Raw genomic sequence first — 14,052 nt, 5'->3', positions numbered from 1 at the left:
TAACATTGGATTCTCCATTGACAATAGGTGAGATCCACAGGCCATTTCTTCTCCCTGTGTTTACAATGACATTTGCCCAGTTGAGAGTATGGCCAGAAAATTCTTCTATTCAATTTAGTAGGGTCAGATCCAGTCTGCTGCTACTTATGTCCATGTGGCTGCTGAAACCAGCCAGAAAGATAAGTCCAGTATTGGGTATAGTGAAGATGAAAAAGGATTGCAAGATCGCTGGAGTTTTTTTTTTATATTTATTGTAAAAAAAAAAAAAATAAAATGCATAATTTTAATTACTTTCCACACACTTTTTTGTTATCCAGAATCACGTCCCTTATCTGTACCTACAAAGCTACTACAGACCTCTAGAGATTCCAGCATGACTCCTGAGGAGAGAATGAAGGACATCATCAGAGTGGTCTGGAACGCAGTCAAGCGTCTCACCCTTCAGGTATTTATCCATCTAGAGAAAAGAAAAAGTATGCCAGTTCACCATAAAAAGTCCAGTCTGCAGAGAAACCACAATCCGACCAGGCATGCATGAAGTAGGCATAGAGTTGGGAAAAAAATTCTCTCTGCCCATTTATCCATGTACCAAAGAGTGCAGCATCATGTATTCGAGCGTTAACCATATGAGTATTTACGTGCATTACTGCCATAGAATATACTTACAAAATTAAGGGACTTGGCGGACAAATTGGCCAATTCGCGTGTGCCCACCAGCCACAGCAAAGTGTAATTTGATTTGATATGACCCTGAATCAGACATGCTTCTTCAGATTAGGGTACAAGAAATTTAAATGGCAGGTAGGTTAATAAAAATTAGCCCATCAACCTTTGGCCTCATTCACACATTGTTTTTTTTCACATACATGTTCCATCAGTGCTTTTATAATCTATAAAGCTGTTCACATGTCTCTGTGATGTTTTGTTTTTTTTTGCAGACACACAGTATGTAAAAATAAGACATGTCAGTTTTTCATCTATGATGGAACAGAATTGCCCATAGAATTCTTTGGGTCCAAAAAAACCCACTGACAGCACACGTGTGGCGTCATTCTGTGTGCTGTTCATGATTAACATTGTAATAGATAGGAGAAGCTGTGCCATTTACCGAGTGTGTGTGTGTATTGTAGTGCAGCGGTAGCACACTTATGGAGTGATGAGGTAGTGACCCAAGTGACCAGTGATCTGAGTGACCAAGTTCTCAGAAAAACAACATTAATGTCTAACTCAAAGCTCTATGTAGCAAATGATAAACTTTGGATCGCAGCCGGGAATCACATGCTCCAGATTACAGTCTTTAAATACGCCGGTCTACCTCTAACTTGTTACCGTGGGCGACTGCACCACTGTGTATGCTGCGGGTGCTGTGAGTTCGCTCTGCTGGGCTCTGTAACTCTCACACAGAGCAGAGCTTTTGCAGAGTCGTCTGATTTGCTTGCTGCAAACTCCACTCTGTATACTGACACACCCAAACCCTTTACTGCAGGGATTTTATACTAGAATCTGTGGCCTTAGGTCAACTGTCAGACCCGGCCTGGAGGAAACGGGCCAGCCCCACTTCCTTCCTTCAGTCTGTTTAAAAAATAAAAGCCCGTATCAGCTTTTCCTGAACAAACCCAGGCCAGATAGCTTGACCAGGTTCACGCTTACTTTTATCTTGCCCTGTGACTCACAGGCGTCCTGCTGTGACCACAAGACACTCCAGCGGGTCTAATTGGGCTCTGTCTGCATCCTGGGGGGGAATACAGCGACCCCTACATGTGACACCGGCCATTGCCTCACGGTAGCTCCCATTCAACTCCTCCTAGTGTATTCTACAAAAAAATCTTACCAGTGCCTCCTACCAAAAGCAAATGTCAACAGGTGCAAGCTAAATCTATCTCCTATCTATCTATTTTTCTGTGTTTTTTCTTTATTTAGGCATTTCCTTATTGTGTAAAACGTGTAGTGCCTAGCACACGACAACTGTTTTCTATAGTTACACATATGGGTGAATTCATTTTTTTTATGAGGCTGCTTTTACTTGTAGCAGAAAACTCATTTTGGTTTGGACTCGTCCTATAACTCCATGATTGAAATTCTTGCTTGGAATCAACATTAAATTTGAAAATGTTTTTCTAAGCCACCGTGTAAATGATATAAAGCTCCTATTTTGCAGAGAAACATTAAAAGCTCTATTCACAGGAAATATTATGTACCTACTTCTTACCCACAAACCAGCAGAACAGATTTCTAAACTATACCGATATTCACTAGAAACTTGGCTGGGAACAGACAACCATGTTTTTACAAAGGAAAACAGGATGAAACTATAATCATGATGCATCGTCTTTTTGTGCGATTTAAACAGAATGAGCTTTTGTCTTCATCTGCTGAAATGTTACATTTTTGAGAACAATCTTATTTCTTCGTTCCCAGAATGCCAAAAATTCTAAATGAAAACGTTTTCTTTTACTGTAATTCTGCTTATTGGTCAAGTTTACAGGACACCTTGTTTTCTTAAGAGTTTATGATATTTCTTGGGAATGTGTAAAACAAGCAGGTGTTAGTATGGATTTTTCATGTGAATTTTTAAGCCAGATTTAAAAAAAGGAGGGGAATTAAAATCCGTTTATGTAGTTTTTGGATTTATTGTAACATCCCTGAGGTCTTGGTAAGGGAATGGGTTATTGGCTGCATCCATTTAAGAGATTGCTCAGGTTTGACATGAAAGTTTGCAGTCACTTTTGTTGACTGCAGACTTGTGAATCAAATCACTTGCAGTGAGGATTCTCCGGTGCCGGGAGCGGGTGCTTATATGATCGCAAGTACGTGATATCCATACTCTGGCCACATTCCAACTAAACATGCTTGGTATTGGGTGCATGAATTGAGCAAGGCCCTGCTTGTTTAGTCTGAATGTGGCCGGTAGTATGCATATTGCATACTTGTGATCACATAACTTCCCGGTCTCGCCACCAGAATTTTGACATCATGAATTGTGCACAATGTGAGGATTCCCAAGTCTGCAATCACCTAAATTTTAGGTTTTCGTCAAAATTCCTAATTTGCAACATTTCAGAAAGGCGGCACCAAATTATACTTTCCCCATCCCGATGTGAGTTTATGTACGCCAGATATTTTGGTGCAATTTTTGCACCAATGTGTGAAACTTTCTGCTTTAACCTTTAATTAGGCGCATGGTGTCATTTGGACCCAAGCAATTTTGTTTTTGACATATCTTCACAAGTGTGGAAGTTAGATAGCCATCTGTTTCAGTTGCTTCCTAGCTTGGCCATTCCTACCTATCCAGGGCTTCGCGAGATGCGGCATCGACTACACGCGCAACAGCGAGGTGAAAATACGAATAGTGTAATTAAAGAACATATTTTACTTTTTGCAAAATACATGAACCTCATAAGCCATTTGAAAGCATTTGACACAAAAAGTCAGAGCACAAATCGCTGGTGTGACTGGTGGTGTTTGCATCTCCATGCTCTCATCCGACAAGTGCAGGAGTTGCTTGCTTGTTACATTCTCTACCTGGCCTGTAAATTCCACCAGACTAGCGAATGATACAATTTTTATGGACTCTGTGTGAAAAATAGCCCATTGGCTAATATTGACCCGTGCGCTGCCTTGCATAATTGTCCAGCACACTGAACAAAAATGCGCCCGTGTGAACGTACCCTTATGGGAAGAATACTGGTGGTCTACGCATCTGTTAGCTATGCGAACATATTCCAATCATGCAGATATACTATGGTTATTGTTTGGTGTACATTTTTCCCGGAATGTGTAAAGAGGTGACCTCTGATACTTTTTATCTATTGCATAGGTTTCATGACAATATTAGGCTTTGTTTGGTCATTGTGTATTTCCAGAGGTCAATGTATCACACCTTGTTGGCAGAGGATAGGCAAGGCTTTGAAGTATAGATCCTGCACAATTTCTCATAATCCCTGACATGTATTATGATTGCCTCCCAGAACAACTTTATTTCAGGATTGTCTTTGTCTTGGACAGCTCTGCCTTTTGGTGCAGTTGCTGTTCAGTGTAGAGTAGACACGCAGCACTGCTGGATTCAATTGTTCTTGTAATTAAAATTGAGTTAGTTAATTAGCATCTAGAAGCCGAATGAGGAAAACTGTTCAGTGAGTGCTGTACGTCTTATGGAAATAGAGGAGAGCAGAGGATGATGGAATCTGCCCTGATTTCTGCCATCTGGTGATGGTTACTGCTGGCGCCCTTTATTATTATATGAAGTTACTATAATAATTGCCCAACAGATGGACACCAGTAATACTTCCAAACGTCTCTCTGTCTCAAAACAGGATGTTTTTCCTCATTAAATGTTTAAACACCAAGAAGAGTGAAAGTATCTCCTGAAGCTGTTCACTTATGTCAAGCACACAGTATTATAATGCGAAGCTGGAGCACAGTGCAATAAAGCTATATTTTTACAAATGAATGGAAATTGTGCGCTTTTATCAGTACTGCAAATTTTGCTGATGCATGAATAAATATATATATACAGTGTGTATGTATATATATATATATATATATATATATATATATTCTTCAACATTGAAATTGCAACATTCAAAAATGGTAATCACAGGATGGACAGATATGTTAATGATATGGAAGTTATGAAAAAATTTGAAAACATTTTCAAAACATCTTGATTTATTTAGTATTGGATATGAGCACCATACTCAGAAATTCTCACACTTAGAGACCTTGGCTTCTATCATTGAGGTTATTAATGGTTGTCTGAGGAATGTACTGCCATGCTAAATGCACTTGGGTAGTAAATCATCAAGATCCCCTGCTGGCAGATCCCATTGCTGTTGCTGACCAATGATGTTCCAGATGTGCACATTGGGAAACTAGTTCAGAAACACTACTGGCCATGGAAGCACATTTAGAACATGCAAGCTGTTCACTATAGAAGATTAATATGCGATCTGGGTTTGTTAGTTTGAAAAATGGCTCCTGGGACACTTTGGAGAAATGGTTCTATAATTAATCCATTCTGTACAGCAAGTGAAGTTGGACACCACAAACCAAGGCTAATTAATCAATCAATCAGTGTCTACACAAACCATCAGAAGGCGTTTGCGCAATACTAACCCCTTCACGATCTAATACGCCTACGTAGGCGTCATGAAAATTCGTGCCATTGCGACCTGTGACGCCTACGTAGGCGTCATGGCAGAAATCGCGTTCCTGCGGGTCTGAGGTTACTGAAAGGTCACCTGACCCTCAGGTACAGGAGGACTTGTTCTTCACCCTAGGGGGGGTGGCTTTGCCCCCCCCGTGGCTGTGATCGCTCTGATTGGCTGTTTGACTTTCAACAGCCAATCAGAGCGATTGTAATATTTCACCAATGAAACTTGGTGAAATTTTACAATCCAGCCATGGCCGATGCTGCAATATCATCGACAATGGCTGGAGACCGAAATCTGTCCCCCACGACTGACGGGGCGATCTGCCCCCGCCACTGACTGACGACGGTGATCTGTCGCCACTTTCAGTATTTGCTCCCCCTCCCCTGCCCTCCGCTCCTCCTACCTTCCGATTCCCCCTCCCCCCAGGTACCTCCTGAGTCCCAGTATCCCTCAGTCTTTCTCCATGGGCGCCGCCATCTTCCAAAATGACGGGCACATGCGCAGTGCGCTCGCCGAATCTACCGGCCAGCAGATTCATTCATTGATGCCAGGTACATTTTGATCATTGTGATAGACCCTATCACAGTGATCAAAATAAAAAAAAAAGATTAAATAACCCCCCTTATCACCCCCATTGGTAGGGAAAAATAATGAAATAAAGAAAATATATTTATTTTTCCGTTGGGGTTAGAATTGGGGTTAGGGTTGGAATTAGGGTTCATGTTGGAATTAGGGTTAAGATTAGGAGTGTGTTGGGGTTAGGGTTGGGATTAGGGTTAGGCTTGTGGTTAAGGGTTATGGTTAGGGTTGGAATTAGTGTTGTGTTGGGGTTAGGGTTGTGGTTAGGGTTGAAGTTAGAATTAAGGTGTTTAGGCACATCTGGGGGTCTCCAAATGCGACATGGCGCCACCATTGATTCCAGCCAATTTTGCGTTCAAAAAGTCAAACTGTGCTTCCTCCCTTCCAAGCCCTGACGTATACCCCAACATATGGAGTATCGGAGTACTCCGGAGCATACTCCAAAAAAATTGCACAGCTTTGAGGGTCTAATTTCTCCTGTTACCCTTGGGAAAATACAAAATTGAGGGCTAAAAAATTATTTTTGTGCAAAAAAAATATTTTATTTTCACGGCTCTACGTTATAAACTTCTGTGAAGCACTTGGGGGTTCAAAGTGCTCACCACACATCTAGATAAGTTCCTTGGGGGGTCTACTTTCCAAAATGGGGTCACTTGTGGGGGGTTTCTACTGTTTAGGCACATCAGGGGCACTGCAAACGAAACATGACGCCCGCAGACCTTTCCATCAGAGTCTGCATTTCAAAACGTCACTATTTCCCTTCCGAGCCCCGAAGTGTGCCCAAACAGTGGTTCCCCCCCACATATGGGGTACCAGCGTACTCAGAACAAACTGGACAAAAACTTTTGGGGTCCAATTTCTCCTGTTACCCTTGTGAAAATAAAAAATTGCGGGCTAAAAAATCATTTTTTGAGGAAAGAAAATGATTTTTTATTTTCACGGCTCTGCGTTATAAACTTCTGTGAAGTACTTGGGGGTTCAAAGTGCTCACCACACATCTAGATAAGTTCCTTGGGGGTCTAGTTTCCAAAATGGGGTCACTTGTGGGGAGGTACAATGTTTAGACACATCAGGGGCTCTCCATACGCAACATGGTTCCCTGTTGTGAACTCATTTTCTGGTTTACCTCTGTCTTCTGGTGAGGGTGGTGGAGCTGGCTGTGTTGACAGAGGAGTCGTGAGTTCTCCATCTGGGCTCCCTCTAGTGGTGACAGTAGGTAATGAAGCTGATATAAATGGGAGAGACCTGCCACCTGAGGAGGAGGGCTGTGAGTGGACATCAGGAGTCTCTGACTGGATTTAAGACAGCCGACTCCCTAATTTTGTTCTGGTGATTTTTTTTCCTGCCCTGAGGTTCTGGTTTCCAGCTCTGTTCCTGCCTTCTCAAGCTAAGTGTGCGCTGCTATTTTTTCACATGAGATTTGGTCTGGTTTACTCAGTTTTAGTGGTCAGCTAGCCCCTGCTGGGGCTGTGTTGAATTTCCATTCTTATGTCTCTGTTTATGCCAGTTTGCTTGTTGTCCCTGATCAGATTGGTCTCTTTTTGCTCTGTCTTCAGAATATACCAGAGTGCTGATAAAGGGATTTGAAGTCTAGCGTCTTCAGGGTTTTTGTTATCAGAAAGTGTTGGACATTTTTTTGGCAGGGTTTTGTGCGTGATTGCAGACAGCATCTTTCCTTTCCTGTCCTTTCTAGTTAGTGTGGGTCCCATAGTTTGCTCAGCCTATTTTTCTATCTGTGTTTGTGTTTTCATCTTGTCTCACCGACAATACATGTTTGGGGGCTGTCTATTGCTTTGGGGTCTGCTCTGGGGCAGTTTAGGTTTCCCCTTTTCTTGCTTTAGGCTTATTTAGTTCTCCGGCTGTGACGAGGCGTCTAGGATCATCGTAGGTACGCTCTAGGATCAGGGGTCTGCAGTCCGCTTAGTTACCAACCTCTCTGGTTTTCTGTGGCTTAGCTTGTTTTTGTTTTTCCTCCTCGGTGACTCAATCATAACAGTGCCCGCTAACGATTGGAGCTTATTTTCCATTCCAAAATCAAATGGCGCTCCTTCCCTTCCGAGCCCTGCTGTGCGCCCAAACAGTGGTTTATGACCACATATGAGGTATCGGTGTACTCAGGACAAATTGGACAACACCTTTTGGGGTCAATTTTCTCCTTTTACCCTTGGGAAAATAATAAAATTGTTGCTTAAAGATCATTTTTGTGACTAAAAAGTTAAATGTTAATTTTTTCCTTCCATGTTTCTTCTGCTGCTGTGAAACACCTGAAGGGTTAATAAACTTCTTGAATGTGGTTTTGATCAGCTTGAGGGATGCAGTTTTTAGAATGGTGTCACTTTTGGGTATTTTCAGCCATGTAGACCCAAATATGAGGTGGTACCTAATTGTTTTGTAAATTTTTTTGTAAAAATGAGAAATCGCTGGTCAACTTTTAACCCTTATAACTTCCTAACAAAAGAAAATTTGTTTCCAAAATTGTGCTAATGTAAAGTAGACATGTGGAAAATGTTATTAACTATTTTCTGTCACATAACTCTGGTTTAACAGAATACAAATTCAAAATTTGAAAATTGCGCAAAATTTCCGATTTTTTTTCACAAACGCAAAAATTATTGACTTAAATTTACCAATAACATGAAGCCCAATATGTCACGAAAAAACAATTTTCAGAATCGCTAGGATTCATTGAAGCGTTCCTGAGTTATTACCTCATAAAGGTACACTGGTCAGAATTGCTTAAAATGGCCAGGTCATTAAGGTCAAAATAGGCTGGGTCATGAAGGGGTTAGGCTATGAGCCAGATGTCCAACTTCAGGTTTTTGTTCACCTCACTTCACCAGTTTCAAAGGCTATGTTAGTGCAAAACCAGACAGCAATGTAGGCTGTAATAGAGGTTTATCCTCTTTATTGAAAAGTTCCTCTTTTGTCATGACGCATTGATAGTTGGCGATTTTTCTGGTGACTACTTAGGCCACACCACGAGGAGGCCTTGATGAGGGAACGTCACATCGGTCCTGCTCTCGTAATTAAGATATGGGGTGGTGTAATGTATAGTAGCCAGATCGCTCTAGTCTTCATTACAGTTACACGAACAGCTCTGCGTTATATTGATTTGATTTGTAGAACCAGTAGTAGGACCATAAGAGACAAGACAGAGCAGTGTTGTCACTTAGTGACATCACTTCCTGCTGTTCCTTGTAAATGTGTTAGATGGGCTGTCCACTACTCTGCAACCTCATCTCAATCAGCATGTTTGCACCAGTAAAATATCACTTATATGCCTTTCCTGTGCCGATCCAGCGGTGTGGGCACTCACACTTCAGACTGGGCTGTTCTAGTAGTGGACAACCCCTTCAGTGTTCGCACATTTGAAGTATTCACTTCTGATGATCTCTATAACTGTGTCATTGACTGCACAGTTGGGGTGTCTTGCAGTTCTGCGCATTGGAAACAAATAGGCAGGCAACCCTTCAGCTGTAGCCTCTTTACACAATGATTTTTGTGCAGCTCCGCTTTAAATACAGCTCGCAAAACCTGAAAAGGTGAATAGTTAGATAAAATGTTGACATGCAGTTAAAAGTATAATACATTCACATTGAATTGGAAACTTTAGGAGATTTTAATGTTTTATTGTACGGTGACAGGTAATATAATAACCAATTTTATAAGTAGATAGTAGGAAATATATTAATTTTAGCTCATATCTGTCACCATCTCTAGTTATGTTACTGAAACACAGAGCACTATTCAAGTAGTACCGAAGCTCAGTAGGACATATACATGGAGTAAAAGTGTCCTGCGGCATGATGTAGTCCTCTTCCCTGAAGCCAGGATGCCAACACCACATTCTTCTTTGCTTCATCATTAGCAATTGATATTTTTCATATGTAGCTCTTGACATAACAGGAATTAAAATAGGAGGTGATTCTATTTCAAGAATTTGTAATAATTCCTTCTCTTTAACACATAAATGTGTCCAATATTGGCCAGAGAACACGTTGCTACCAAAACTGTAACAAGATCCTTGAAACATAAACGACGTTTCCATGGAAAAATGAAGTAACGCTTACTACAGCTGTGATGCATTAATGAATAGGATATATTTTTTTTTTTTTTAAGATCATTTGTGTTTGGTGTGGCTCAGCGGGTCCCAACCAGATGGTTTCCATGAACAAGATGTGACCCCCAGCTCGAGGACTTCTTGCTAGCAGATTACTTCACTTTCTTGTTACTTCGCAATGTCAGATCTTTACGTTAATGCAAGATTTACTCTTACAACTTTATACCTCGCCTCTAAAATTAACCATTTTTTTTTTTCTTTTAATGTGCAGACTGTGGTAATTTAGAAAATAGCCCAAAATAGTTTGTGTGTAAATATTATTTATGTTCCTCTCGGCTGATGGCCCTTGTAGCTTGCCACATGTTATAACAAAGGAGCTGCGATCAGATGTATGAAATGAAAGTGAAAAGCTGATTTCAGATGTATTGTCACAATGGGAAACCCATACAGTTGGGGAGTGTGGGTGGTCTGCGCTAAGCTCTTTGGACGCAGCCTAAGGTAAACAGCTTCTCATTTTAATGACTGTAATTTAATCAGAATGAAGGTGTTAGTGACAAATATGTTTAGATATCTTAGTAATTGGTACCATGTTTTACAATCGCTGCTGTAAACATTGAGAGGTCTAACAAGATGAAAAAGTCTCGTAGAGTAACAAAGACAGGCGTGATATAGATGCTGAAGTGTCTTTGTCACATGTAGCATGGGATTCTCATTTACTATGTTTGTATACATATGTAGTATTGGGCTTGAAAATTGGAGTTAACTGCTGCATGAATAGTTACTGCTAACCTGGCACCACTCATACGAAAAATCGAGCTCTCTTTTCCCTCAACAGTGTAGTTGGCTTATCATCCTTACACAATTTCTAATGCAAATTTTAAAGGGCTTGCCAAGGATTTATCTTCTGGCTAGGTGATAATTTGCTGATCACTGGGCATCTCACCACTAGGAATCATACATTGGCAGAAGGGAATTTTTAACCTTTTACAAAATTGAACAGCAGATTGGAAGCCCAACCTCCACTTCTTTCTCTGTGAGACTGCTGGAAAAAGGCGATTGCAGCATTCGGCAGCCTCCTAGGAAGTTAGTGGTGCAACAAGGCTAGTGGTTAGCACTGTTGCTTTGTAGCACTGGGGTCCTAGGTTCATATCCCACCAAGACAACATTTGGAAGGAGTTTGTATATTTTTCCCGTGTTTTGTGTGGGTTTTTCCCGGGTTCTCCGGCTTCCTTCCTCGCTCCAAAGACACACTGAGATAGAATTAAGATTGTAAGCCCCCAGCAATGATGTTTTTAAAGTGGAATTTAATTGCACCTCATAGGCAAGTAAAATTAATAAATAGAGCGCAGGACGTACATGTGCACTGCCGTTTTTTTTCCTGACCGGTTTGACATTTCTGCTTTCTGAGCAATCTAACCTGTGATAACTTGTTTTCACCGGACAACTCTTTTTATTAAAGAGGACCTTTCACCAGTTTTTTCCATGTTAAACTGTCTATATTATGCAATAGTGGCTGAAGAGCTCAATAAAAGTAATTGAAATTTTTTTATGTCTCATTTCTCTTGTGGCAAAATTAGCTGGTAAAGTTTAGATTCTAATTTCTCATTTGCCAAGTGGGTGTTAGCCGAGATTTATCTGTGGAGGCATCTAAAGTTTCGTCCCATGGCCCACAAGAAGCTGAGATCTGGTGTTTTCCTACAGTGGGGAAAATAAGTATTTGATATATTGCCGATTTTGCATGTTTTCCTACCTACAAAGAATGGAGAGGTCTGTAATTTTTATTGTAGGTACAGTTCAACTGTGAGAGGCAGAATCATAAAAAAGAACAGAAAATCACATTGTATGATTTTTGCATAATCAATTTGAAGTTTATTGCAGGAGATAATTTAATACAATATGATGAAAGAATATGTGGTATACAAACCTTTGTTTGCAATTAGAGGTCAGACGTTTCCTGTAGTTCTTGACCAAGTGTGCACACACTGCAGCAGGGATTTTGGTCCACTCCTCCATACAGATCTTCTCCAGATCGTTCAGGTTTCGGGGCTGTTGCTGGGCAACCTTGAGTTTCAGCTTCCTCCAAAATTTTCCATTGGGTTCAGGTCTGGAGACTGACTAGGCCACTCAAGGACCTTGTAATGCTTCTTGCTGAGCCGCTGTATAGTTGCCCTGGCTGGGTGTTTCAGGTCATTGTCATGCTAGAAGACGCAGCCACGACCCATCTTTAATGCTTTTACTGAGGGAAGGCGGTTGTTGGCCAAAATCTTGCAAAACATGACCCTATCCATCCTTCCTTCAATATGGTGCAGTCGTCTCATCCCCTTTGCAGATAAACATCCTCAAAGTATTATGTTTCCCCGGTTGGTTCTTGGGGTTATACTCATCCTTTTCTTCCTCCAAACACAGCAAGTCGAGTTGATGCCAAAAAGTTCTATTTTGTTCTCCTGTGACCACATGACCTTCTCCAATGCCTTCTCTAAATCATCCATATGGCCATTGGCAAACTTAAAATGGGCCTGGACATGTGTTGGTTTGAGCAGGGGGACCTTGCGTGCCCTGCAGGATTTTAATCCGTCACAGTGTAGTGTGTTACTAACAGTAATATTTGAGACTCTGGTCCAAGCTCTCTTCAGGTAATTGACCAGGTCATCCAATTTAGTTCTGGGCTGATCCCTGACCTTTCTCAGAATCATCCTTAAGGGGGCTTTACACATAGCGATATCGCTTGCAATATTGCTAAAGCGTAACCAATTTTGTGATGCAGATATTGTTAGCGATATCGCTACATGTGATACTTACCTCCGACCTGCTCCCCCGCTGGCTATCACTGCTCGCACGAGATCGGCCTGGTCCATTTCGCGTCGTCGGATTCCTGCTGGCGCCGACGAGCGAGCCATGGACGCAGGCGGAAGACGGACACCCTCGCCGCGTCTGAAAGGTAAGTGCGACCGCCGACTGCTGCTGCATCGCTAGTGAGATCTGCCTGTATGGCAGCTCACTAGCGACCATTTAGTGATGCACCAGTGATCCTGACCAGGTCATATCATGGTCAGGATCACTGGTGCATCGCAAAATGTAAAGGGGCCTTTAGGCCACGAGGCGAGATCTTTCATGGAGATCGAGAAAGATTGACAGTCATCTTGTGTTTCTTCCATTTTCTTATCATTGTGCCAACAGTTGTTGCCTTCTCAGCAAGCTGCTTTCCTATTGTCCTATAGCCCATCCCAGTCTTGTGCAGGTCTAGAATTTTGTCCCTGGTGTCCTTAGACAGCTCTTTGGTCTTGGCCATGATGGAGAGGTTGGATTTTGATTGCTTGTGTGGTGTGGACAAGTGTCTTTTTATATAGGTAACTAGCTGAAGAGGCCGGCGTTGCCCGGACATAGTACCTAACTGTGGGTCCCGCTGTCTTCCTTAACATCCCCGCTCTCCACCCGCTGTCCCGTTCTGTCCCTCCGCAGCTGCGCTCTACATCCATTTCCCGGTGTCCCTCCACAGCCCCGGTCTCTTCGTTCATAGCCCTGCTCTCCCGCTTTCTCCCTCCACAGCCCCGTTCTGGTCCTTCACAGCCCTGCTCTCCCCGTCCACAGCCCTTTCTCTTCCTTAACAGCCCTGCTCTCCCCGTCCACAGCCCCGTTCTCTTCATTCACAGCCCTGCTCTCCCGCTCTCTCTGTCCACAGCCCCTTTCTCTTCCTTCACAGCCCTGCTCTCCCGCTCTCTCCCTCTACAGCAGGGGTCTCAAACTTGGCAGAGTAAATGGGCCGCACATAAAAAAAAATTTGAGCTGGGGGGCCGCATTCTTTTAAAACTTAATACACCCCGTACACGCGCGGCTCCGTACTCCTCGTACACACGCGGCTCCGCTCCGTACACCTCGAACACACAGGGTTCCGCTCCTTACACCTCAAACACACAGGGCTCCGCTCCGTACACCTCATACACACAGGGCTCCGTACACCTCGTACACACACGGCTCCGCTACATACACCTCGTACACACAGGGCTCCGTTTCTTACACCTCGTACACACAGGGCTCCGCTCCGTACACCTCGTACACACAGGGCTCCGCTCCGTACACCTCGAACACACAGGGCTCCGCTCTGTACACCTCGAACACACAGGGCTCCGCTCCGTACACCTCATACACATAGGGCTCCGCTCCGTACACCTCATACACACAGGGCTCCGCTCCGTACACCTCATACACACAGGGCTCCGCTCCGTACACCTCGTACACACACGGCTCTGCTTCATACACCTC

General features: G+C 42.7%; 1 protein-coding gene across 8 annotated transcripts in view; it reads left to right on the top strand.

Moving 5' to 3' along the window:
* VPS13B (vacuolar protein sorting 13 homolog B) overlaps positions 1-14,052 on the top strand; it is a 1,297,298-nt gene that overhangs the window by 628,216 nt on the left and 655,030 nt on the right. For 7 of the 8 annotated variants that reach the window (XM_073550458.1, XM_073550457.1, XM_073550459.1 and 4 more), the window contains exon 22: positions 318-445. In XM_073550458.1, coding sequence (XP_073406559.1) covers positions 318-445 — 128 coding nt within the window. Of the gene's footprint in view, positions 1-317; positions 446-9,851; positions 11,337-14,052 lie in introns of those variants that run through there. The other variant, XM_073550464.1, reaches the window with a different exon arrangement.

This window comes from Dendrobates tinctorius, unplaced genomic scaffold, assembly GCF_039654945.1.
Source record: "Dendrobates tinctorius isolate UK_male_01 unplaced genomic scaffold, ASM3965494v1 ptg000165l, whole genome shotgun sequence".
In the NCBI taxonomy this organism is placed as follows: domain Eukaryota; kingdom Metazoa; phylum Chordata; class Amphibia; order Anura; family Dendrobatidae; genus Dendrobates; species Dendrobates tinctorius.
Note: the sequence above shows the minus strand (reverse complement) of the source record. Positions and strands in the feature narration are given on the sequence as shown.